The sequence below is a fragment of the Rasamsonia emersonii genome (genome assembly GCF_000968595.1).
Source record: "Rasamsonia emersonii CBS 393.64 chromosome Unknown ctg1118621760278, whole genome shotgun sequence".
NCBI lineage: Eukaryota > Fungi > Ascomycota > Eurotiomycetes > Eurotiales > Trichocomaceae > Rasamsonia > Rasamsonia emersonii.
The window spans coordinates 1-21,696 of record NW_013563109.1 but is presented as its reverse complement, the minus strand read 5'-3'; the positions used below and the strand labels follow the sequence as shown (position 1 = coordinate 21,696).

Below are 21,696 nucleotides of genomic sequence, written 5' to 3'. Positions count from 1 at the left end.
AGGATTTCATCCTTCGTCGCGGCTGCAGTTGCATCATCGCATCGCGCGCACTCTGACGCTGCGACTCCGTATTGCCGGCTCCTACGCCTGCGCGGCGACCAGCAGTCTCCGCACCTCGCTCCTTTCCCTCAGGCGTGGCAGACTTTGTCGGACCAGACGTGCCCAGTCGAATGACAGGTGCGTTAAAATTTATATTCGGCATGTTCGGGGGCGGTTGGAAGTTGGGAGGAAAGCCCGCGGGACGACCTGGCTGCTGCGCATTCGCTTGCTGCACGCCTGGAGGAGGGCCGGTTCCAGGTGCAGACATGCCGGGTGGGGGGGCTAAAGGAAAATGTTAGACTTGATGTAAATAGATGAAAACGAAAATATATACTTACGCATGCCCGGAGGCGCACCTGGGTAGCCGCCAAACTCTGGAGGTCGGCCATAGAGATGAGGAGCTATGGAGAGAAAAAGTCAGCGACAGAAATCCCAGCGGACAGAAGGAAAGTGGAACTCACGTTGGTAAGGATTGTACATAGTGACGGACTCGATGTGAGAACCTGCCAGTCAAAGTTCGACTAGCGCAGTCGAGAAGGACGATAAACGGTGCAGAGAGAATTGAAAGAGAGATGGCCAAGTACTGTGCACGCGTGCAGCTAGTCGAGCTCAATAGAATCACCAGAGCAGTCGCACAAAAACACGGGTCCCAAATCCTTGTAGAAGACACAGTCCGATTACCAACCACCACGAAGCACGGTTAGAAGACGGGTGGGGTGAGGAGCTGTGGGAGCATGGAGGATGATGATAGATAGAACTGATCGGCGTGCTGAACGGATTTAATGCTCTCCCAGAACGGAAGTGGTCCGTGCGCTATCTTGGCAACTGAAGTATATCTTCTCGACTTCAATATAAGATTTTGCCTTTTTAAAACGTTTTTAATTTTTTCTTCTGGGTATCTGTGGTAGATTTTACGTCAGGCCCTAGGATTAAAAATCTGCCTGTAGGTTTTGGATGCCCAAAACCCAGTCATGGACGTTTTTTGGTAAAACGAGTTTCGACGAGGTCTAAATACGACTCACTTCCTTCTGCCTAGAGTCCAGTAAAGTGGGAATATGTCATTGATAATGAAGAAATTGCATCTCCCGCTTAAATCCAATAAGGTCCACGATCCAAAATTGGTTCTAATTCTCTCTTATTATTATTGTCAATAAAATCTCTGAGCTGAAGAGAACGAAAGCCCTCAGTGCCGAAGTCCCCCAAAGCATCGCAAAAGTCAAAGGAGTAAGATGTCAAATGTGTCAACACGACACACCTCGTCTCAGGCTGGATACCCTGTGGGAGGAGGTGGTTCATGAGCGAGACATCGCCCTGTTGCGGGAGGATGAGGTAACTGATGAGGCCCTTAAGAAACATCAAATCCAGCGTATCCAGTGTGACTTTGAGAGACTTGACGATGAACGTGCGAACCTGAGTCTAAAACCGCCTATTCTTTTTCATCCACCCCCCGCTGAAGTACTTGAACGCCATCCCGTGGACGTGGAGGCGATCGGTAATGCCCGAGAACAAGAAGAACACATGCAATTTCGAGACTACAACCCCCCTACAGACCCTGAAGAGTTTGATCGTGGTTATTGGACCCCTGTGCACTGTGCAAGAGAGGTCTCTCAGTACCTTAAGGCTCTGGTCTTTGGTTTTCCAAGGATTGATGTACCACAAACCCTTGTTGAAAAGTGCAAGATGACTTCAGTCAGGTTAGTATCCTTATATCCCCTTTCCCCTTCTCCTGCGACAATAGTATCTAACAACATTTATATAGCCTCCCGAACCCTCTTCTGTCCGTGATTAGAGGATTGGATGGCTATATTCCCGAGCACCACAAGCAGTACTGGGCCACTACACTGGTGTTAGAATATGAGATGGAGAATGACATGCTCGTTCACCCTCATGTTATTCTTATGACAGTGCAATCTTGCAATGGCAAAGATGGTTCCATGTTACTTGGAGTGCTAGCCCCGATCATCGCAGCAATGCGAAATCGTGCCAACCAACCCAAGGTCGATGAGGACGGAGAAGAGCTTCTCCCCCGACAACTGGAATTCGAGAAAGAAGAGAGATTTCCAGTAGGTACTCTACCCAGTCTCTTTACATCCACAGCTAACTTGACCATCCTGCTAGGTCTTAATGGTCTCTCTCTTGGGCCCTCAGCATGGACGGCTGTTCTACGTTTGTATGGATGGTGGAAACTTGATGATCAGACAATCGGATCTTTTTTTAGTTTTGAAAGAAAGGACAGCGCGCCCTGGGACTTATTCTTGCGAGTGATGCTGAGCCGTCCGCTGAAGGAATAAATGTCACCAGAGTTGCCTTATAGACCCAAGACGTATAAAAGCGGGTCAGAAGATGCAGTGTTTGTCAAGAAATCAAGTTTGACTTGCTTCCATTTGTGTCTGCAGCAGCTTTAGCCGCTAGTTGCCCATTACCATCCACTGATCATTATATTCTCACGCCTCCTTAGAATGGGAAGGGCCCATTGTTTATCTATGTATCTTATGGGTGAGGCAGCTATAGTAAAGCAATTGAACAAGGACTATGCATCTGCCCACCCTTACTGTTATAGCTACGAGTAAGAGAATCGAATTTCCCGTATTTGACATGAAAATGAGAGTTCGAGATGAGTCTCATCATTATCGTTCCTTGGACTTGGTTTGTAATACTTACTAACCATTACTCAGCTCTTGATCCCTACCCTTCAGGCTAATTTCAGTCCATGGCTTCCATGCTTGTCGACGCAGACCAGAAAAAAAGGAAAGAAAAGAAGCATTACCGGATAAATAAATAATTAACCGCCCCTGGAATACAATCCAAATCACAGAACCTGGTACGGTGGAGAAATTCCGCCTGTGGAGCACAAACGTCTCTCTAGAATTGATCGAGACCGGAGAAGGCCCGGCAACGGACGGACTGCTTAGTCATTGTTATCCTGAACGACAGTGCTCCGGCCCCAGTGGCCGCTGCCCCACGGTGCCCCTCGGTGAGGGTTGGGGATGCCCTGACGACATTCATACAATACCCGACCGCCAATACCCGTATCCCCCGTCCTCGCTCTCTTCTCCATCCCTATCCTGATCGGAGTAAAATTACCCTCCGCTGAAATACTCTTCTCTGGTAAGCAATTGCATCCGTGTCCGTTTCAATCGCACCGCCCTCCCTCTGGTTTTGTTGCCAGCTGCATCTGCCCCGCACTGACGCAACGGCAATTCTTAAAGAAATTCATTCTTCCTTCTCGACTGCCACAATGCCCGGTTTCAAGCAGGCGACCGACCTCGATGCCTGGAAGGCCCTCCAGGAGCACCACAACACCGTGGGCCGCAACATTGTCCTGAAGGAATGCTTCGCCAAGGACCCCCAGCGCTTCGAGAAGTTCAGCCGCACGTTTGTCAACCCGGTCGACAACACGGAGATTCTCTTCGATTTCTCCAAGAACTTTATCACGGATGAGACTCTGGACCTCCTGGTTAAACTGGCCAAGGAGGCGAATGTGGAGGAGCTCCGCGATGCCATGTTCAAGGGCGAGCACATCAACTTTACCGAAAACCGCGCTGTCTACCACGTCGCTCTGCGGAACGTTAGCAATGAGCCCATGCAGGTGGACGGAAAGAGCGTCGTTGAGGGCGTCAACACGGTGCTCGAGCACATGAAGGTGTTCTCCGAGCAGGTGAGGAGCGGTGAGTGGAAGGGTTACACTGGCAAGCGGATAAAGACCATCATCAACATCGGTATCGGTGGCTCGGACCTGTAAGTTGTCATATTAATGCATTTCCGACAAATAGAGCTAATTGGTCGATTTAGGGGCCCTGTGATGGTCACGGAAGCCCTCAAGGCGTACGCCGACCGCAACCTGACCATGCACTTCGTCTCCAACATTGACGGAACCCACATCGCGGAAGCCCTGAAGGAGTCGGATCCCGAGACCACCCTCTTCCTGATCGCGTCCAAGACGTTCACCACCGCCGAGACTATTACGAATGCCAACACGGCCAAGAAGTGGTTCCTGGAGAAGGCCAAGGACGAGTCGGCCATTGCGAAGCACTTTGTTGCTCTGTCGACCAACGAGGCCGAGGTCACCAAGTTTGGAATCGACAAGAAGAACATGTTTGAGTTTGAATCCTGGGTCGGTGGTCGCTACTCCGTGTGGAGTGCCATCGGTCTCTCGGTGGCCCTCTACATCGGCTACGACAACTTCCACCAGTTCCTCGCCGGTGCCCACGCCATGGACAAGCACTTCCGCGAGGCCCCTCTGGAACAGAACATTCCTGTCATCGCCGGTCTGCTGAGTGTCTGGTACAGTGACTTCTTTGGAGCCCAGACTCGCCTGGTGTGTCCATTTGACCAGTACCTGCACCGCTTCCCGGCCTACCTCCAGCAGCTGTCCATGGAGAGCAACGGCAAAGCGATCACCCGCTCTGGCGATTATGTCAAGTACACTACTGGCCCGATCTTGTTTGGTGAGCCCGCCACCAACGCGCAGCACAGCTTCTTCCAGCTGCTCCACCAGGGAACGAAGCTCATTCCCGCCGACTTCATCCTAGCTGCCGAATCCCACAACCCGGTGGATGGTGGCAAGCACCAGCGCATGCTGGCGTCCAACTTCCTTGCCCAGTCGGAGGCCTTGATGATCGGTAAGACTCCGGAGCAAGTCAAGGCGGAAGGCGCGCCGGACGAGCTGGTCGCCCACAAGACCTTCCTTGGAAACCGGCCAACGACCTCGATCCTGGCCCAGAAGATCACTCCCGCAACCCTGGGTGCCCTCATTGCCTTCTACGAACACCTGACTTTCACCGAGGGCGCGGTGTGGAACATCAACTCGTTCGACCAGTGGGGAGTGGAGCTGGGCAAGGTCCTGGCCAAGAAGATCCAGAAGGAGCTCGAGACGCCGGGTGCTGGCGGCGACCACGATGCGTCCACCAGCGGCCTTATCTCGGCCTTCAAGAAGAAGGCCAACTTGGCGTAGGCCAAATCATTTCCTAACGAGTCAACAGATTCATTAAGTCATCACGGTTGATTTTTATTTAGACGTCGATAGTAGTATTATCTAATGAAAAACAATTCAACGTTCAAAAGAACTGCGTTTATCTTTCAATTATCTGTTAGAGGATTGATAAGGATAGACACGACCAGATAGAAACATGGCTTGTGAGGTTATCTGACATGTCGTCTAAGATGCCCTTGACCTTATTTCTCAATTGTAGTCTCTGATATTGTGATCATTGTTTTATTGAATGCTGATGCTTGATATCGCCGTATTCGGAGAGTGGGCAGACCGAGTCGTGTATCATTGGTCGGCTGGCCAGAGTGGACCAGGGGTTGTCCGGGGCCGCAATTGGACTAATTTCTCCGCAGAAACACTCTTAGTATTTTGTTATTTACGTCCGTCCCAAGTCAGAGATCTCGCCCAGCGAGGCTCATTGTTCTATTGTGGAGTCTCGAGGGCCGAAGCAAAGAATGCTGCTGCTGCTGCCACCGCCGCCGCGCGACGACGTCCAAAGATGATGTTTCTTCCTGCATCTTCCTGGTCATTGTTATTGCTGCTCGGCCATTTGGCAGTGGGGAAGAATCCCTCACGCGACGAGGGCGGATATCGGTATGGGCAGCCGGTGCCTGTCAGCTGTTTGAATCGGACGATGTGAGTTATCATCCCGTCTCCTCTGAGCTGGTCGCTGCTGTTTTCGAGTGGTGATCATCAATTTTTTTTCTCTTCTTATCGTTCGCGCTTATTGCTAACTGCTTTATTTGTCCGATAGAGAGTCTGGTGAACACGTATGCAATAACGACTACCACCGTTACTTGCAAGATCGCCATATTGTAGATCTTTTTGGCTGACCACTCTTCTTTTTCCCAGATTGAAGACAAGCTCGGGCGACTGCAATATATCCCCTTCCCAACCTGCAACGAAACTTCCCTCCCGCTCGCCCTGCACTATGGCGTCTCCGAGACCATCACCTGCACCATCGACGCCCTTCCGGACACACTCTACCACTTGTTCGAATACTACGTGCACTCAGATGCGCCGTTGACATGTCGTGTGCCCACCGGTCCGCTCAGTCCGTCTTCCACTCTTGATGCGGGAAGCAAACATGTTTCTAGCAGTTCAGCAGCGGGAAAGGAATACGACATTGTCGACATCAATAGCGATGGCAGTGCTGGTGACAGTGGCCCGCCATACACGCCTCTGACCATCGCCCTGCAGGGCACGCTTCAGCGCAGTCACCTGCATATCTGGACGGACATGAATGTGATTGTGCACCAGATCAGCTCTGTGGAGTCTCCGCGGAAGAAATCGAAGAGAGCAACAACCACGCCGGGATATGTCGTTGCGGGAACTGCGTATTCGGTGCCCGAACTCCACAGCCAAGACAGTAGCAGCAGCAACAGCAGAAAGGCGGCGGACGAGGATGCCGCTCTGATCGAAAACGCCCGGAATCCATGGACGGCCGGTCACGGATCGAAAGTCATCCGCGGCGAGCCGCTTACCTTCCGATTCCGAGTCAACTGGGTCGCTGGCGCGGACAGCCTAGGCTGGACGACCCCGGCCTCGTCTTCGTCCTCGTCCTCGTTTGCCGCGTTCTTCTCTAAACTGATCTTCTTCATCATGGCTGCTGGAATCGGCGCTCTCGCTGCGTCATACTGGGAGCGTCGTATACGACACGGCGGCAGCGGTGGATGGAAAGGAGAGGGCATCCTCGGCCGTCCCATGTACGGCGGAAGCAACCACTCCCGTCGCAACGGGAGCGGCAGCGGCGTCACGTACGGGAATAGCGGAAGGCTCAACGGTTACGGAGGGTTTTCGCAGGGGAATATCCCTGCTGCGAGTCCCTTTGGGGGAGGAGGTAGTAATGGCAGTAGTGTTGCAGTAGGAGCAGCAGGAGGAGGAGGATATGGAGGATTCGGAGCGGGATATGGCAAGAAAGATTGATTGAAATCAATGTCCTGTCGGCTCAAGTTCGTATATATGCCTTAATCTAATTATTGTGTATATATTGGATGTTGGATATGTTCCTTCCCTACGTAGTTGTACTTTGTATAAATACAATTCTTTGTTTAATTCGCATGCACACTTATGCTCTCCTTCTCTCTCCCTGTCTGCGTGGAAATAGTAAAAATCAAGCCCAAGTAGATACACGCGATACACGATGAGAAGAGGGAAGAAGGGAGAAGAAAAAAAAGTCCAATTCAATCTAATACATGATAATACATGAGCAAATGTATGCCTTTTTATTATATTATACATGACACACAACGCAAGACAAGCATCATCATCAGATCAGGTCAGGTCAAATCAGATCAGACTCCATCTATGCCATGCTATCCAGCCCAGCCTTGCTCAAGGAAAGATCTATTCTGACTCACTGCAGACTGCAGACTACCACCCCTGCGCCCTCATCCGCTGAACCTTGGCGACGGTCTGATCAAACGAGAACTTGAACAGCCTCCTCCAGCGCTCGCGCCGGATGTCCTTGCGGCGCTGGCCCCTCCGGACGTGGAACCGCTGGGCGTTGGCCTGGGCGCGCACGCGGTTGGCAGAGCAGTTGATGTGCAGGTTGCGGATGGCCGTCGCGACGTCGATGCCCCTGTCCGGCTCGACGTTGACCTGCCGTCCCAGCTCCGGCCCCAGCTTCAGCTCGACCCGCCGAATCGGCGACCGGTAGTTGTCCGTCTCTGCGGCCAGGCCGACGGCGCGGGACAGCCCTGCGGGATCGAACGGCTCGCGGCTGCTCGTCGGGGTCTCCTTGTTCTGCGAGTCCTGCATCGCCTTGGTCGTCTTGGCGACATCGCGCTTGCCGATCTCGAGTTTCTTGAAGATCTGGTCGAAGCTGGCCAGGCTGGCGTCTGGTTTTGAGGCGGTGGTGGCAGTAGTGTTTGGTTTAGACTTTGTGGGAGGAGAAGTTTGAGCGTTGTTGTTGGTGTTGTTCGTGGGCGTGTTGTTGTTGGTCGACGTCTGTTCGCTAGGAGATGAAGATGCCTCTGCAGGCTTCTCGCTCGGAGCGCCGCTCTGCGAAGAATAATGTCGGGTCGACTGGAGACGGGAAACCGGTCCACGGATGGGACTCGACAATTGAGGCACGGAAACACGAGTAGACGGTCGAGTGAACAGCAGAGAAGCGGAGGACGGTGTCGTACGGAGACACCGAGCCAGGGTGTGCGCCGCCATCGCGGGCCGACAGAACTCAATTAACTGCAGATACCTCGAATATGTTTCCTTCAGGTCATCCGCTAGATTTTTCTTCTCATTCGACTGAGATAACGTGCGTACAGACTTTGTAGGTCGTGGATGGCTTTTGCGGAGTTCGGACGGACCTTCGCATCGGGAAAGCTTCGGCGGTTGGAAATCTCTGCGTCACGTGAGAGTTGGGGTAGTAGGGCTGGGTCGGGCATGACTAGCAATTATTCATTAATTATGATCGCCCCTCCCAATTCCAGCCAGCAGAACTCGTCGAAACCTCCTTTTCGGTTCTGAGACAGTATTTCAGGTTTGAAGGTTTATTCTCGTTTGGCTGCTGCTCGAAAGACAATCTCCTTTCAAGAGCAATTGAATTGAATTTGACGCTGCCCGCCGCCCATCATCATGTCCTCCATCACTATCGCAACGCTTCCCCGCATGAGTCGAGACGTCTTGTCCTCGCTGCTGTTGTCGACCAGTGCTTCGAACAAACTGGCCATCATCGACGTTCGAGATTCCGGTAAGGAGCTCTTTCTATCAGAACTTTTTTTTTCTTTTTGGGGAGGGGCAATTCATCTCTAACGTGCATTTTTGATTTTTTTTTTAGATCACGTCGGCGGCCACATCTATTCCTCGACATGGGTCCCCAGCTCCACGCTCGACTACCGCATGCCCGAACTGGTGCGCACGCTCAAGGACAAGGAGAAGGTGGTGTTCCACTGCACCCTCAGCCAGCAGCGCGGTCCGTCGGCGGCCCTGCGGTACGCGCGCGAGCGAGAGCGCATGCTCGGCGCCGAAGAGAGCAAGAAGCAGGAGGTCTTCGTGCTCGAGGGCGGGTTCGTGCGGTGGCAGGAAAAGTACGGCAAAGATACCCGGTTGACGGAGGCGTATGAGGAAGATATATGGAGAGAGTACTGAGGAGCCTCCTTTTACTTTCATTTTTTTTTCGATCGGATCGGATCTGGCGTTGTTCTTACAGTGTTCGGACTGGAGGACCAGCAGCGCCGGGTAAGTGTCTTTTTTTATCACGATGATACATACCCTTGGTATATACTCCGTACATACATACCTACCACGCCAGCGGACGCCTGACTCGAAAATTTCGGCCTTTTCGACTATCGATAACCCACCCAATCGGAGAATGTCCTCTTCGGATGAAGAGATCTCGCTGCCTTTCCGGATTATAACAATGACTCGATGGTTATTCATACAGTACATACATACATACATACCAGACCATACCATACCCACAACGACGTCGGTCACCAAAAAAAAGGGGAAAAAAAACACATGGCTCTTTCATCATGCAAGATTCTTGTGATTCTTACGTGTTTGTCTCATGGTTACTCTGGTCGGACGGATATGGGGAACTTGGGATACGACGTTGGGATACGATAGATAGCTAGATACCCTTCGAAAAATAGAATCAAACAGGCTGATTGCATGATATGTTGTACATGTATATACTGTACACTATTATACATATTTATTTTTTAAAGGAATCCATTCTCCTTCCGGCAAGAGACATCTTCATGTTCATCCCTCGACACTCCCCCCAAACCCTACTGGCCTTCTCCGACCGCCGTTCTCAGGGATGATGGCCATGGCTTTATATATCTTACCCATACCATTAGGCCCCCTGTCAACAAGTCTCTTCCACCCGCTTTCCAGCGTCTTTCGCTTTTCCTCGTTTTTGGTCTCCTTGAGCAGTTGTTCCGCTCGCTCCGCAATCCCCATCGCGCGCAGGAAGTCGGCCTGTTCGACTGGTCCGTGGACCTCGACGCCTTCGCTCGCTTCGATAGCCGCCTCCGCGAGACTCGTGAAGTCTACGTCTGCGCTCACGTCGACTTGGCCTGGAAACGCGAACGGGGAGATCTTGGTATGTTGCCGGATCCCGCGCAGCGAGTTGACGGGGACGGTGGAGGCGGTGCCATAGTCCAGGATCAGAGCAGCCCCGGACGGCTTGGTTTTTCTTGTTGAACCAGACGGGCTGGCTGCTGGTGAGACAGGCTTCACTCCTGCGGCAGTAGTAGTAGCAGCAGCAGCAGCAGTACCTGCCCTCGTGCTCGTTCCCGTGCTCGTGTTAGCGCTGGGAGAGAACCCACCGATCCGACGAGCGAAGTCAGCGGCGTAGATGCGACTCTCGGGGCTGACCTCGATGATCGATCCCGGCTGCGACTTGAGCGCCTTGTACCGCGCCGATATCTCCGGTATGACGAGGGACGACGGCGTGGAGGCCTTGGCGAGAGACAGTTGAAACTCCGGCTCGTCCTTCTTGTTCTCCACTACTGCCTTCGGGTTCAGCGAGACCATCAGTTCCCGCCACTGCGGCGTCGTTTCTGAAGGCTTCTTCTGCAGCGGTTGATGTAAGGGCGCAGGACCGGTTGGGGTCATAATCTCTTGTTGAGGGTTGTTGGATGCTGGTGAGGGAGCGACCGATTGGAAGGCATGGATAGGCAGGGCATCAAAGAACTCGTGTGCGAATATAAACGGGGTTTTGTCGTCTATACATAGACAGTAAGAATTGCAGCTATTATTAGTCGAGCAGAAGCGAAAACTTACTATGAGGTAACAGTCGGATATCCTCCACCCATATTATCGGCACACCGAGATGCTTGCTGACGCTCTTGTGTCCGATGTCTGTCTCCTCCAGGGCCACATCTGCACCGCACAAGAGCTGCTTCTGTACCTCTCGGAGTGACGCACTGGCTTCGACGAGGTAGACGGCATCGATGCTGGAGGCGAAATTCTTGAACTTTCGAAACGTCTGTAATAACCAAATAAATTCGCAGGTTGGCAACCATGCACATACAACAGAGCAGCCGCAGCAGCACTCTTCGTATAGAGACCACTTACACGCAACATATCATCCATCAACGTCCCCTTCCCGGGCCCAACCTCGATCAACTCCACCCCGCTGCTCGGCCGCCCCTGCGCCATCCACTCCGCGACCGTCCAGATGCCGATGAGCTCGCCAAAAACCTGCGTGATCTCCGGCGAGGTGACGAAGTCGCCTTTCTTGCCGAAAACATCGCCGCCACGGCTTTCGCGCGTGCTCGTGTAGTATCCGCCATCGGGGTTGGTGAGGACTTGACGCATGAATGCGGCGATGGAGATGGGACCTGTTGTCTGTTCGACGACGATCAATCAGTCAGTAAGCAAGCAAGCAACTAAATAAATAATCTGCGAGACTCTCGTGCGCTCTGTTCGACATACCTTGATCGCCTCAGCTAACGTTTTCGCGAGCGGTGTCGACCATTCCCTCTTCTCTGATGTTGATGCTGGTGTTGACGTCGACAGACATCGCCGCCGAAAGCCCGATTGCGCTATTCGAGAAGAGGATAAAGATGAAGAAGACAGACGATAATTCCTGGCCAGTTGTATCACCGTCCGTTTCGCGCCATTGCTCATCATGTTGTTTTATTATTGCCCTCTTCCTGTGCGGCTATTATCTGCGGGATGGGGGAGCTAGGTATGTAGCTGCACTCTGAACAATTGCGCGATTGATAGCAATCAGCAATTAGCGGTGCATGTATTATGAAAACCTTCGAGTAAAAAAAAAAGTGTGTGTGAGTGAGAGAAAGAGAATACTGAAAATTAGGAAAGATGAGACGAGACCCTGTTCAATAATAATGACTGATTTGAATTGATTCTGTTTTCTACTGTACAGCAACAACTATTCTTTCTCCGCAACAGAGCAAAACTCCGCAACCTCCGCTCCGCATAAATCTGTTCACGTGATATCAATCCCAGTATAAATCGTATGCAATCCTGAGAATCTCTCAAGCCAAACATATCGCTGTATCAGGACTGATTCTGCCATTCCATGCAAGTCAAGAGAGAACACGAGTCGTAACATTTTTTGTCGTTTCAATTTTTTTTTCTATTTTGCTGTGTTTTCCAACCCTAGTACAGTACAGTACATACCTTAACACTAACCCAGTCTATCTTCCCAACAATTGTATTACGTGATAGTACACAAATCGAGGTGAGAAACCAGGGGAAAAAAAATCAGCCTGTGAATGTGTCGACAAGCCAATAAAGATATTCCTTATGGATACACATCAAGTAACTTTTGAGAATAAGAAACAACTGGTTTATCGGAAACGGCCTCTGCGGGAGCCCTGCGCAGGAGCATCAACCATCATCTCGTCGCTGTACAGACCAGTTTCCTGCTGTTCGCGTGCCCCTTTTCCTCTGGCAGGGCCGTTCTCTCTCCGGTTGTTGAATCGTGCATTGCCTCTGCCGTTTTTGTCAAACGGCTGGCCATTTTGCTCGTCGAAACCATAAGTGCCGTCCTGGATCTGAGGGTCCGCTCGGCGGTTCTCCCTGCGCTCGCGATCTGCTTGCTCCCTTAATCCATCGTATGGAGTCTGAGAATTCGATAAAGCGCGAGGACCTGTGGGAGGGTTGAAAGTGCCGGCGGTTTTCAAGCGCATTGAAAGAATTCTACCATCCGCCTGTCACCATGGTTAGCCATAGAAATAGAATAACCTGACTGGCATCCTGAGCAATGCCGTACCTTTTGATTGTGGAACTTGGCAACAACGTTCTCGGCGCCCGATCTCTCTGCACATGCTATTTCGGCCGTAACAATAGGATACTGCGAAGTAATCCGACAGCTTACGATTTCTCCAGCGACGGGTTCCAGAGCGGTCTGAATATCAGCAGCGGTGGTTCCTGGCGCAAAGTTGCTCCCCACCACAATAAAGGGCCCTGAGCTTGCCCCCTTGATGGTGATACCGACGTCGTTGTCGCGAATTTGTGCTTGTCCATTCTCCGGGTTGATCGCTTCTAGCAGGCGATCCTCACGTGCGCGGCGCGCGTTCGCAGAAGTCGAGCGCGAGGAGAGGTGGGAGCGTACAGCCGTGAGCGCTGGCTTGGACGAAGTCGATGCGAAACGCTGGTGGTAGAAAATATATAATGTTAGTTTTCTGAGCTCTCAAGACAGGGAGATCAAGCCACAGGGTGATTGTTACCTTAGCTACCCCAATCCTGCTCGCAAGGCTTCCTCCAGGGGCAGCAGCCTGCTTTCGGTTTCCCACACCAGACCCAGGAGCGCTGACTCTTCGGTTCTTGGTTAGAATTTCATTGGCAAGAGCCTCGTTTTTTCTCTTCTGGCGTTCTTTTCCACGAAGTCAATAGTTAGAAGAGCCCTGCTATTTGGATGCGGGGGTGGAGAGCACTTACCGGCTTGGATTATCGCATCAAAGGACACAGCTTCCTTGCCAGCCGCCATTACTGAGGAGGCTGCGCAGGGGGGTTCAGCTCACAAAGTGCAGTAACAATAACAGTTTCAACCCCAGATTGACTATGATAGAATCTTTTGACCAAGGAAAGTGCTTGTTTAAGGATGAAGAAAAATGCTGGGGGGTCTTTGACACGAGCTTTGCTGAGGTTTGCAGCTCGGCGAAGCTCATGTCGCGCTCTCACGTCGGAGATAAAGTGGGCCGCGCGCAGGTCGACATCATCAGCTCAAGTCACTGAAAGCAGTCACTCGTCCCAAACCAAAGAAAGATTTGCCAATCAAACTGACAGAACCAAGCATTCAGATGACAATAGTGTCTCATATTCTGTATTGTTCTATTGCTGCAGCGTCACTTGCACGACTACAGTATGCGAAGATTATTAGTCACTCCATTGGCTCTTTCAAACTTCTCAAGACTACTGACTAAATAAAGCTGTGCTACTTTCTATCAGGATCAGACGTGAAGTTGCTTGACGCGACAATGTAATCTTGTTGTGTTGTCAGTCACTGATGACTTTTCTCTTACTCTTTCGCCATCAAATGCTCAGAAGACGGCAGTCAGATACGTGAAGTAATTGAGACAATGACTATTTGCTTCTTCTAAACTGCAATCCACTTGCTGGAGATGCCATCTTTTATGACAAATCTAGCATCATCACCTTCACCTCTACTGTAAGAACATTAACTTCAGTTGTTGCACACTGTCATGTGCTTTTACAAAATTAAGTGAACATGCTGCATATGAGCAGGGTATATAGGTGGGAAGCCCGCCTGGAGAGCATAGCACTCCGTAGAAAGTCCTTGACATGGACCAGGTAATTTTCTCATCAAACCAGTCTGGCAAAGCGGAACCTGCAAGGCTTGTTTAATACAGCATTAGCACAAAAGTACGTCCATTTTAATCGACCAAAACCCTTGACCCTCGTATATAGTGGTATCTTCCAGTAAGTCCACAGAGGAGATTAATCATATACACAACCACCAAAGAAACCAATTTCCTTTCAAGACCGTAATGGCTAGAAACTGCACACAGCCCGGTCAACCAAGTCTCAGTGTGAACCCAGCCCCAGCCTCTCCAGCATCCCCGCCGGGAGCGCCACCAAAGACGCCAGCAAAATCCAGCCGCGGCGCTTCCTCGCCGTGTTTCGGGGCTTCTGGGGTTGCCCGTCGTCGCCGCCTCTCCATACCCGCTTTGGAGGGGAAGGTAGGGAACATCTCCTTCGCTTTTGGTCGCGGGTCTTCCCGGAAGTAAGGGTGCCGGAGGCACTCTGCGGCCGTGGGACGAGAAGCTGGATTCAATGCCAATAGGGAGGAGAGAAGCGTCAAGCCGGCGTTGGTGAGGTAGGGGAATTTGGAGCGAGGAAGCAATGGAGGACCAGAGCCAGAGGTTGTCGATGAGGTACTGGGTGGGAGACGGAGGGATTTGGCGTTGGGGAGAGAGCGGAAGGACGGCCATGTTTGCTGCGTTGGTGGACCGGTGACGGCGAATATCTGAAAAAAAAAATCAGTAAGAAATTCCAACAAGCATAAGTAGATGATGAAGTCATTTACCTTTGATAGTTGGTCAACTTCATTCTTCCCCTGGAACAACGGCTCGTTCGTGAGGAGCTCGCCGAAGATACAGCCAATACTCCACATATCGATTTCTGGCCCATACTTCTCCGCCCCGAGCAACAGCTCAGGGGATCGGTACCACAACGTCACGACGAGCTGTGTCAGCTTCGGCGGCGGGTCTCCGTAGTACCTGGCCATCCCGAAATCTGCGATCTTGATCTCTCCGCGATTGTTCATCAACAGGTTCGATGTCTTCAGATCGCGGTGCAGGATCCAGTGCGAATGCAGGAATTCGGTCGCAGAAAGAATCTGAAGGAGTAAGGTCTTGATCTCTGAAGGGAGGAACGGCTCGCGCATATCTTCCAGCAGCGTTTTCAAATCATGCTCGAGGAAGTCCATGACCAGATAGACCCTATAAATAGTACGCCGGCGCGGTGAGGAGCAAAATGCGCCCCCGGCCACATGGTTAATGATCTCCTGCATCCGAAACTTTTCAGGGGTTTCGGGGGAAACAGTCGAGAAACGGGGTACCAGGAGACTCACTCGTCCATATTGTTTCCCATCACAATTTCGCGCAGGTTAACGATGTTCGGGTGCCTCGCTCGCTGGAGGGTCTGGATCTCTCGCAGGCCGGTGACGGGGAACCCGTCGAGCGAGTTTTCGATCTTAAGTTTCTTGAGCGCGACGATTTCGCCCGTAACCACATCCTTGGCCCTCGAAACCAGTCCGTACGAGCCCTCTTCGATGTGGTTCAGCCTCTCGTAGTTGTCGACGTGCCGACAAGGTCCCAATTCGGGCGCTGGAAAGCGCAGCAGAGCTGCACGCTTGGCCTCAGCAACTTCAGCAGGCGTCCGCGATTCATCGGAGAGTCGACGACGCTTCGCCGGCCTCTCTGCATCACCATTGGCCGCGCGGCTGGCTTCCTGCTGTGCAGACGCTTGTTGCGCTTGAGCTTCTTCGAGCTTGCGCTGTTTCTCAGCCTTGGCGCGTTTCTTTTCCTCCTTTTCGCGTTTCCGCTGCGCAATGGCCGCCTCTTCTTCGGGGTCCTCTTCTGCCCATCTGGACTTGACTGGGGCGGACATCTTTTCGCGTCGAGAGACTGAAAGCGATCCTCAGGTCGGACGTGGATGGGAAGGGAGAGTGACAGCTATGCGGACGGAGAGATCTCCTCGGAACGGATCTATTATTTTGATGACGCTATCGGGAGGATGAGTTCAGTCTCCCGCTCGGAAGACGACATGGCTGGCCGCGCCGAGGCGTCCTCCGATTTCAAAGCAAACCCCACCTCTGGGGAGAAGAACATGGAATGTTCCCATCCTTCCTCCTTTCATTCAACAGGTGCGATAGTATACAGATCTGTACTATAGGTTGAATACTTTTGTCTCCAGTTACTGAGGATCTCCCGCCGCCATGATCGAGCCCTTTCAGGTCGGTTCTCCGAGTGTTCTTCCGCAGAATATCCCCGCATTATTACTAACATCAGAACAGACGACATTCGCGGTCCCGATGACCTGCGAGGACTGCGCCAAGGACATATCTGAGTCTATCCATAAACTCCCAGGTAATTTCCCTAACGCTTTTGCTATGCGAATCGCAGAGGGTTGACTCGAAGCTAGGGATCAACAAAGTTGAAGCAAGAGTAAAGGACCAGCTCGTGCTCGTCGAGGGGACGGCGGCTCCAAGCTCGATCGTAACCGCGATTCAAGAGACGGGGCGAGATGCAATTCTTCGGGGAAGTGGCACTTCAAACAGTGAGTCATTGGCAACGGATCATTGTGCTTGGCTCGGCCCAGGCTAATTACAGTGGCGCATGGGAATAGGTGCTGCAGTATGCATCCTCGAAACGCACTCAACCACTGTTCCCAACAAGATTCGCGGCCTGGCTCGCATGGTTCAAGTTTCTTCCAACATGACCCTCGTGGATCTGACGATCAACGGACTATCTCCAGGGCGCTATTGGGCCACCGTGCGAGAGACCGGAGATATCTCGGAGGGAGCTGCCTCGACCGGGGGCATCTGGGAGGCGCTGAAGAACAAAGTGTTTGGTCGACAGGAGCCACGAGGCGTGTTTGGGACGGTGGACGTCAATGAGAAGGGCAAGGGGAATGTCTTCCTCGACCAGCCTGTCGCCGTGTGGGAGATGATCGGCCGAAGCATGGTCGTCTCCAAGAGCAAGGAAGGTCCGTTCCGCAAGGATGACCCCGACACGATTGTCGGAGTTATCGCCCGCAGCGCCGGCGTGTGGGACAATGATAAGATGGTATGCTCGTGCTCGGGCAAGAATGTGTGGGAGGAGCGAAAGGAGCAGGTCAGCAAGGGCATGCTATGAAGGAAAAGGAAAAGAGCTGAAGCGGGTCAGACCGTGGACTGGCGCCGGCGCGGTAGGAGGCCTAGACGCAATCCTTCAGCATAGACGGCTGATTTCCAGCCGCCATTCGCGATACCCGGCAGCTTCATGAATCGTTTTTCTTAAGACGATGTACGGGCGATGATGTCTTTGAATGCTACTGTATCTGATTAGCATCTATAGAGGGAAGGGGATAGGGGTAGTTGTGGTTATGTTCTGGGCATCTGGTCTGCAAAACGAGATTTGATGTCAATTTCGAGTACCCCTGTTACAGATATTATGCTTAAATTCTTATATCCAGCACGCTACACGGAGTACTCTGTAAGGAGTACTCGGGTAAACGCTCGATCTAACCTAAGCCCTGTTTTCATTAAGCAATTACTGGCTGAAAAGCAGTTTGACTAGAGTGTAGGACACAGAGAAACAGACGATCGACAATGTATTGAAGCAATAGGGCTCTCGGCAGTGCCACCGATATTGGCGAGCGTTTTGCCCTTCGTGCTTGGGGCGGTCAATTATACTGGTCAAAGCAGCGCAGTAGATCAGCACGTGGTCGCTTGGATAATTATTTTTTTTTGGCTGCTTAATATCCCCATACCTCTGACAATGATGATACCTAGTCTCCCAGTGGGAGGCTGAAAGTGCAGAGCGTTGGGGATCACTCTCAAACGACGAGGGGTTCAGAAGCGCCGTGGCTGGGGCTCCGTTTCTTGGTCCGGTTACAGATTTGTCTATACTCGTACTGCTCGTACTCGATCCCGAGTCAGCGTTCACCGTAACTAGGCCTCTGCTCTCGACAGCTTCTGATTGAAATGATTCACATCAAAAGCCTAGCCGCATGTGAGAACGTGCGTGCTGAAGATATACTAGTCTCGCGATACGGTGTGATGACGGCGTTTTAGTGAGTGCCGGCTGTGCGGGGAGCTCGCTGGAGAGACTGCCCATCGACGCCCGCAGGCCAACCACCGCCTGCAGCCTTGTTTCAACCGCCGCCAGCTCGCTTTAGTGTCCTTGGGCCTGTGTTCTCTCCTCGAATGACAGGCTCAGATTGCAGAATGATCCTGGTCGCAGCCCCTCAACATCTTCCTCCCCGGCGAAGACGAGAACGGAAGGCGCTACCAGGGTTGAGAGACCTGGTGGCATGATCATTCAGTCCACTAGCCAGATCGATGTCCGATCATGTCGGCATTCGGGCCTCATGGCCATGGTCGTCTACCAGATCTGCTCCTTGTCTCCACTTGGCAAGTCACAGATCCCTCCAACAGAGGTGACTGTGGAACGCTGGCGGTGATATCCAGTCAGAGGTCAGATCCTCTGCATGAGGTTGCGTCTTGGCTTGTTCCTGTTATTTTTGTATGGGCAGTACATATCCAGGGGTCCTGCGGCTGGCCAGCTAGATTTACAAAGTTGTCATCGGCGCTTCCTCCTCCTTCGACTCTGCTCTCGTTTGCGCGGCTTCTTTCCGTCCGTTCGCTCTTGTTGTTGAACTGGGCTGAGATCTCTCTCGTCGGCTGGCCCGCGACCTTTCATTCCTTTTGGGATTGTTGTTGGTTCTGGAAATAGAACAGACGTTCTCTTGCTTCGCTGGCTTACGATCCTTGTAAGGAGACACATCAGTGCTGCGGTGTACTACGTCGTTGTCCTCCAAGAAAATCAACTTTTAAGCCCAATAATACCGCACCGGCAGCGTATAACTTGTTCTCTTCGCGATCATCCTCGATATTCACACCTGCTGCGTCATTCCTGACTTGCTTTTATACTGTCATCCGCTAGACTCATGGCTTATTTTTATCCTGCATGAGGCCCCGCACTATTCGAGTCCCGCCTCCAACTAACTGCAGCATTACCGTCCATCACACGCCAATCAGCCCACCAGATCGCCTGCATTCTTATTATTTAGCCGCCTGGCTGGCGCAACGCTCCGGACAGTATATATCCTCTCGTTCCCGTCGGTCGTGAGCAGGTTGTGTGGAAATCCCGGCCAGGAAAGAGTATCCCAGCAGCGTACCGGTCGCCATGTCATTGAAACAGGTTCGTCAATCGCTGGGCATGGAAAATTATCACCATGCTAACCGTGAATAGGAAATCGAGACGTGGGTGCAGGCCCTCGCTCATTACGACAACAATGAGTTCGAGGAAGCGATCAAAGTCTTTGAAAATATTGCCGACACATCCAAAATCTTATTCAATATTGGCGTGATTTATGCGACATTGGGTGAACATGAGAAAGCGGTATGTGAAATTCGTCACTTTCGCGACGGCGGTCATGCTAATCAAGCGTACGTAGGTGGACTACTACCAACGTGCCATCAGCCTGGATAACTATCTCGCAGTGGCCTACTTCCAAGAGGGCGTGTCGAACTTTCTCCTGGGGGATTTTGAGGAGGCGCTGGCCAACTTCAACGACACATTACTCTATCTCAGAGGAAACACGTCCATCGACTATGAGCAGCTGGGGTTGAAATTCCGTCTATACTCCTGCGAGGTCCTCTTCAACCGCGGTCTCTGTTATATCTACCTCCAACAGATGGAGCCGGGCATGCAAGATCTAGAGTATTCTGCGAAAGAGAAAGTCACACCCGACCACGATGTGATTGACGAGGCCATCCGGGAGAGAGCAGAGGTATGTCAGCCGATTGGCGTCACCATCTTGACTCATACTGACATGCACTAGGGTTACACGGTTTTCTCAATTCCCGTTGGCGTGGTTTACCGGCCGAACGAGGCCAAAGTCAAGAATCTCAAGACCAAAGATTACCTTGGCAAAGCCCGGCTCGTGGCGGCGTCTGACCGAAACAACGCCTTTACCGGCTTCCAGGGATCTGAATTGAAGAAAGCAATGGCCCAAGAGGCTAAGGACGATCGGCCCGCCGAAAATATATCCTATGCAGCAACCAACCTAGTACAAAAGAATCTGACCAGTCGAAGTCGACAGCAATCTGAACCACCCATCGGCCGCAATACGTTTCCTCCGACACCACCGCCAGAGTCGGACAAGCCGATCAACATCGGCGGGAACGGTTCGGCTGGGAATAGTGGTGGTATGACACAGCGTGCAGCGTCCGTGCGATCTGGGAGGCCACCGCAGCTTGACCTCGACCGGCCCGGTGCAAGGACAAACGGTCGAACCGGTGGGGATATGCCTTCCATGGAACAATCGAGGATTGGGAGGACGAGGGCCGCGTCTGAGACTCGCGGACCACCTACGCGCCAGTATTCCAACGCGCGTGCCCGTGATGTGGGAAGACTGCGACAGTATCGGGAGCCGGGATCTAGACGGGGAATGAGCGACAGCGGGTTTGCCATCGTCAGCGAGGATGCCTATGCGGATGATGTGTACGACATGTATACCAGCCCTCGCTCCAACGGCACCGGCCGAGGGGTCCGTAATCAGCCGCGGTATATCGACGAGGAGAAAGAATACGTGAGCGACGCGTACGAGGACGACCCTGTAGAAGACGGGGAATTCGAGATGATGGTCGCACCGACGTCACGCGCACAGTCACGACGGGCAATGTCCCGCAGTCGCGAGATCCGCAAGTTCCGCGTCAAAGTGCACGCGCAGGACGACACGCGGTATATCATGATCGGGGCGGACATCGACTTTGGCGAGTTTGAGGGGCGAATCCGGGAGAAATTCGGCTTCCGGGGTCGGCTGCGGATCCGGATGCGCGACGAGGGCGATATGATCACCATGGCCGATCAGGATGACCTGGATTTGCTGTTGAGTTTGGCCAGAGATGCGGCCAGGAGGGAGCAGAATGACATGGGGAAGATGGAGGTATCTATCCCTTTCCCTAGCTATCTCTTTCCCCTGGAGCTCTATATTCTTGTGAATGAAAAACAAGCTAACGCAACTTGCAGATCTGGGTCGAAGAAAAATAAATATAGATCGACGTCGACTACTTTTTTTTTCTTCTAATACCCCGGTTTTGGTTGATTGGAATTTTTGCATCTGATTTGGACGAGCGTCGGAGTTGGGAAAGATGGGCGTGCATGCAACCATTAATTGATTGATGTTGGTGCCTGACCCATACGGCATTCAGGCAGCTGCCAGGTCTGACCAATCAGCTGTCAGTTACCACGTGACCGCCAAACCGGCCACGCAGATTTAGAGCCGACCTCAACGCCGGCTCCTAGTCAGTTCTTCTTTTTCTTCCCCAGAGGGAGCAATAATATATTGATCTTCTATGCCTAGATAGACTTCATCTATTTCCCCACTGAGCTCTCGGCAGCCTTACGCCGAGAGGTTATGAGCCCGGCAGCACTGGCAGACGACTGATAACGACGTTGTCTGACTTACAATTCGAATCGATCGACCTGACTGGCAAGGTGCCGGGGTCTCGC

The 21,696-nt window shown here is 52.2% G+C and overlaps 11 protein-coding genes across 11 annotated transcripts; 6 read left to right on the top strand and 5 right to left on the bottom strand.

Moving 5' to 3' along the window:
- T310_5414 (uncharacterized protein) lies at positions 1-519 on the bottom strand (the record flags this gene model as incomplete). Its single annotated transcript, XM_013471728.1, has 3 exons — positions 1-321; positions 378-440; positions 501-519. Coding segments are annotated over 3 exons (403 nt in total), but the record flags the coding sequence as incomplete, so codon positions are not given.
- Positions 520-1,275: 756 nt separating this feature from the next.
- Positions 1,276-2,304, top strand: T310_5413 (uncharacterized protein; the record flags this gene model as incomplete). The annotated part of the gene is made up of 3 exons (XM_013471727.1): positions 1,276-1,733; positions 1,799-2,102; positions 2,158-2,304. The coding sequence occupies 3 exons, from the start codon at positions 1,276-1,278 to the stop codon at positions 2,302-2,304; spliced, it is 909 nt and encodes a 302-aa protein (XP_013327181.1).
- A 973-nt stretch (positions 2,305-3,277) lies between these two features.
- On the top strand, positions 3,278-4,993 carry T310_5412 (Glucose-6-phosphate isomerase; the record flags this gene model as incomplete). The annotated part of the gene is made up of 2 exons (XM_013471726.1): positions 3,278-3,777; positions 3,832-4,993. 2 exons carry the CDS (start codon positions 3,278-3,280, stop codon positions 4,991-4,993), a joined length of 1,662 nt encoding a protein of 553 aa, XP_013327180.1.
- A 535-nt stretch (positions 4,994-5,528) lies between these two features.
- T310_5411 (uncharacterized protein) lies at positions 5,529-6,955 on the top strand (the record flags this gene model as incomplete). The annotated part of the gene is made up of 3 exons (XM_013471725.1): positions 5,529-5,665; positions 5,784-5,799; positions 5,882-6,955. The coding sequence occupies 3 exons, from the start codon at positions 5,529-5,531 to the stop codon at positions 6,953-6,955; spliced, it is 1,227 nt and encodes a 408-aa protein (XP_013327179.1).
- Positions 6,956-7,402: 447 nt separating this feature from the next.
- T310_5410 (uncharacterized protein) lies at positions 7,403-8,191 on the bottom strand (the record flags this gene model as incomplete). The annotated part of the gene is made up of 1 exon (XM_013471724.1): positions 7,403-8,191. The coding sequence occupies one exon, from the start codon at positions 8,189-8,191 to the stop codon at positions 7,403-7,405; it is 789 nt and encodes a 262-aa protein (XP_013327178.1).
- Positions 8,192-8,605: 414 nt separating this feature from the next.
- T310_5409 (uncharacterized protein) lies at positions 8,606-9,118 on the top strand (the record flags this gene model as incomplete). The annotated part of the gene is made up of 2 exons (XM_013471723.1): positions 8,606-8,720; positions 8,808-9,118. 2 exons carry the CDS (start codon positions 8,606-8,608, stop codon positions 9,116-9,118), a joined length of 426 nt encoding a protein of 141 aa, XP_013327177.1.
- A 618-nt stretch (positions 9,119-9,736) lies between these two features.
- T310_5408 (uncharacterized protein) lies at positions 9,737-11,614 on the bottom strand (the record flags this gene model as incomplete). The annotated part of the gene is made up of 4 exons (XM_013471722.1): positions 9,737-10,704; positions 10,763-10,967; positions 11,057-11,329; positions 11,417-11,614. The coding sequence occupies 4 exons, from the start codon at positions 11,612-11,614 to the stop codon at positions 9,737-9,739; spliced, it is 1,644 nt and encodes a 547-aa protein (XP_013327176.1).
- A 683-nt stretch (positions 11,615-12,297) lies between these two features.
- T310_5407 (uncharacterized protein) lies at positions 12,298-13,439 on the bottom strand (the record flags this gene model as incomplete). Its single annotated transcript, XM_013471721.1, has 4 exons — positions 12,298-12,660; positions 12,723-13,103; positions 13,180-13,325; positions 13,391-13,439. 4 exons carry the CDS (start codon positions 13,437-13,439, stop codon positions 12,298-12,300), a joined length of 939 nt encoding a protein of 312 aa, XP_013327175.1.
- Positions 13,440-14,486: 1,047 nt separating this feature from the next.
- On the bottom strand, positions 14,487-16,084 carry T310_5406 ([RNA-polymerase]-subunit kinase; the record flags this gene model as incomplete). Its single annotated transcript, XM_013471720.1, has 3 exons — positions 14,487-14,939; positions 15,000-15,414; positions 15,546-16,084. 3 exons carry the CDS (start codon positions 16,082-16,084, stop codon positions 14,487-14,489), a joined length of 1,407 nt encoding a protein of 468 aa, XP_013327174.1.
- Positions 16,085-16,911: 827 nt separating this feature from the next.
- Positions 16,912-18,160, top strand: T310_5405 (Superoxide dismutase Cu-Zn; the record flags this gene model as incomplete). Its single annotated transcript, XM_013471719.1, has 3 exons — positions 16,912-17,262; positions 17,533-17,670; positions 17,978-18,160. 3 exons carry the CDS (start codon positions 16,912-16,914, stop codon positions 18,158-18,160), a joined length of 672 nt encoding a protein of 223 aa, XP_013327173.1.
- A 1,205-nt stretch (positions 18,161-19,365) lies between these two features.
- T310_5404 (PB1 domain protein) lies at positions 19,366-21,234 on the top strand (the record flags this gene model as incomplete). Its single annotated transcript, XM_013471718.1, has 5 exons — positions 19,366-19,380; positions 19,432-19,581; positions 19,637-19,972; positions 20,024-21,130; positions 21,214-21,234. The coding sequence occupies 5 exons, from the start codon at positions 19,366-19,368 to the stop codon at positions 21,232-21,234; spliced, it is 1,629 nt and encodes a 542-aa protein (XP_013327172.1).
- Positions 21,235-21,696: the final 462 nt, after the last annotated feature.